Source organism: Teleopsis dalmanni, chromosome 2, assembly GCF_002237135.1.
Source record: "Teleopsis dalmanni isolate 2A chromosome 2, ASM223713v2, whole genome shotgun sequence".
Classification (NCBI taxonomy): domain Eukaryota; kingdom Metazoa; phylum Arthropoda; class Insecta; order Diptera; family Diopsidae; genus Teleopsis; species Teleopsis dalmanni.
Window position 1 is genome coordinate 71,308,562 of NC_051847.1, and position 2,341 is coordinate 71,310,902.

Consider the following 2,341-nt stretch of genomic DNA (forward strand, 5'->3'; position numbering starts at 1 on the left):
TATATACATACATATACAAATACATATATATACACACATACATGTGGTATTATTACTGTAGTAATATTATAGTTTTATTATTATTGTAATTTTAACTTATTATAATTAAAGTATAAGATTATAATGAAAAGTTATTAATATAGTTTCGCGTCTTTTATGGCGTCTTTATCCGTCGTTTTCCGATTAGCAAGCACGTCGTCTTTCTTGCTTGTTCCGCACACAACACACAACTAACTATTTGATGTAGATCAGCTGTTAATTCATAAGTAGGGGCAGAGTTGCATTTTCGTAATTCTTATCCCACATATATATATGAAAATATATATATATATATATATATATATATGAACATATATATATATATTTGGAATTTAATTGAATTTTATTATATGTGTATATGAGAACTCATGTTTTGATGATTTAATGAACTGATTTGTACACAAATCTGATATTAACTGCCACTCTAAAGATTGTAAAGGATGTATTGGCAAACAGTAAAAAAAATATCCTTTGTACGGAAACATTTAGAACAAAAAAAAAAAACAAGGAAATCAAGTTTTTGTAAAACTGTGAAACAAGTGTGAATTGCAATGTTTAACATGTGTCACACAAAACAAAATGTCGGATGCATGCGTCGTTGTCACGTTTCAAACTCATATGCATCATTCCGACAGTGGCTCGTTAGCACAGATTTTATACAGGAAACTCTCCTGAGAATCAATCTCATGAAAAGGATTTGTATGAAATCATAGAAGCAACTGTATTTGACTGTTGAGTTTTCTACAGTTCTTGAAGTATGGTGCGCCCATACTACAGTTCCAGTGGATGTATGACATGTGCCATGGAAAAGAAAATTGTTACCAAACCGCAATAAAACATAACAGCAAGAAAACAATATATGTGGGACTTGTAACTGAAATATGTGTAAAACATCGACACATTCTGATTGATTCCTTTGTACTGGTTAAACACAACAAAAGCAATATTTGCTTCCTAGCGCAAGTAACAAATTTTGTTTCTATTTTTCATTATTTTGCGTTGAACTCGTGTATGTTTTTTGGTTGACATACACTTTTTTAGACAACTGAAAAGCTGCTCTGATAGCTACAACTTTGAATTTAAGTCCCTTTTTTCGAATTTCATCGAGCGGAAATGTGAATGCAAATCATAGAATTTTTAAAATGATGCATGAAATGTCAAAAAAGCACATTGTATGTATGCACGTGTAGTATGAATGTAAGTATATATGATATGAATATAAGAATGTACAGTATTAATGTATGTATGTATAGTATGAATGTAAGTATTTAACACGTAATACCATTGCATGTTAAGTTGTTAAGCGGATATGAAACTTACGTTGCGATTCACTATATATACCTGCATGTCTGTATATGTATAAATGTACATATATATAAAAGTATCTTTAAAGCCTTGATATTTTTTTTTGTGTTGCATTTCAATGTGAAATTGAATTCTGAACAATTCAAATTAATTGCAACTTCAGGCGGTATCAATAAACCACATAATACATGTATTTAAATCAATCAAAAAGCATGAAATTATTATAAATTCTTGTTTTAAATTATTTTTTTGTTCATTTTATTTTAAATAAGAATGCATACTCACCTTTTCATAGTCAGCCTCATTTTTTGTTTGTGTGGGATTCAATAGAGATTGATTACACATGTGTGCGTGACTGAGCAAATCGTCGCCATTTAGCGCACTTCCAGTACTGCCTGCACTACCATCAGCGCCATTTTGTTGACTACAACGTCTCAAACGTGATCGTCGAAATTTTATACAAAAGAATAGATTATCATCTTTTTCATTTGCTTCTGTAATGGGTGTTGCTCTTGGCATAGTTTGATTGGTATCTGCTACGTCCGGCGCAGTTGATGTTGCCAAGGTACTAGGTGAGCAACCCATCTTTAATTATTTTCTGTATATTTCAATATGTATATTCTTAATAAATCGGTGGGTTCCTTAATAAGTAGTTTTATTTTTTTTTTAAAGATCAATAAACTGCTTCTCTTTATTTTTTTTAATTAAATAAATGCATCAGTTTATGCTTAAATTGGTTTAAATTTTTGACTTTATTTGCTGCATACTTTTGGGGTTTTGTTCTGTATAGCAATTCATTCTTTTTTGTGTATTTTTCATTTGGTATGTGTTTAGTTATATAATAAATTAAATTGGTCGTTTTGTTGTCTCCTTCCATATATATCTTTTCTAATATCTATTATTGATTTTTACTGATATATATTTCTGCTTACAATTTTTTGTTTATAAAATACTCTTTGCTATATCAACTTCTTTAAGCTAATTTAGTGTTTAGCTT

At 29.6% G+C, this 2,341-nt stretch overlaps 1 protein-coding gene across 1 annotated transcript in view; it reads right to left on the minus strand.

Annotated features, from left to right (window-relative positions):
* Positions 1 to 1,971, minus strand: part of LOC119674817 (high affinity cAMP-specific and IBMX-insensitive 3',5'-cyclic phosphodiesterase 8-like) — a 3,648-nt gene extending 1,677 nt beyond the window's left edge. Inside the window, exon 1 of the mRNA XM_038085974.1 lies at positions 1,630 to 1,971. Coding sequence (XP_037941902.1) covers positions 1,630 to 1,929 — 300 coding nt within the window. The 5' untranslated portion in view covers positions 1,930 to 1,971. The remainder of the gene's footprint in view (positions 1 to 1,629) is intronic.
* Positions 1,972 to 2,341: the final 370 nt, after the last annotated feature.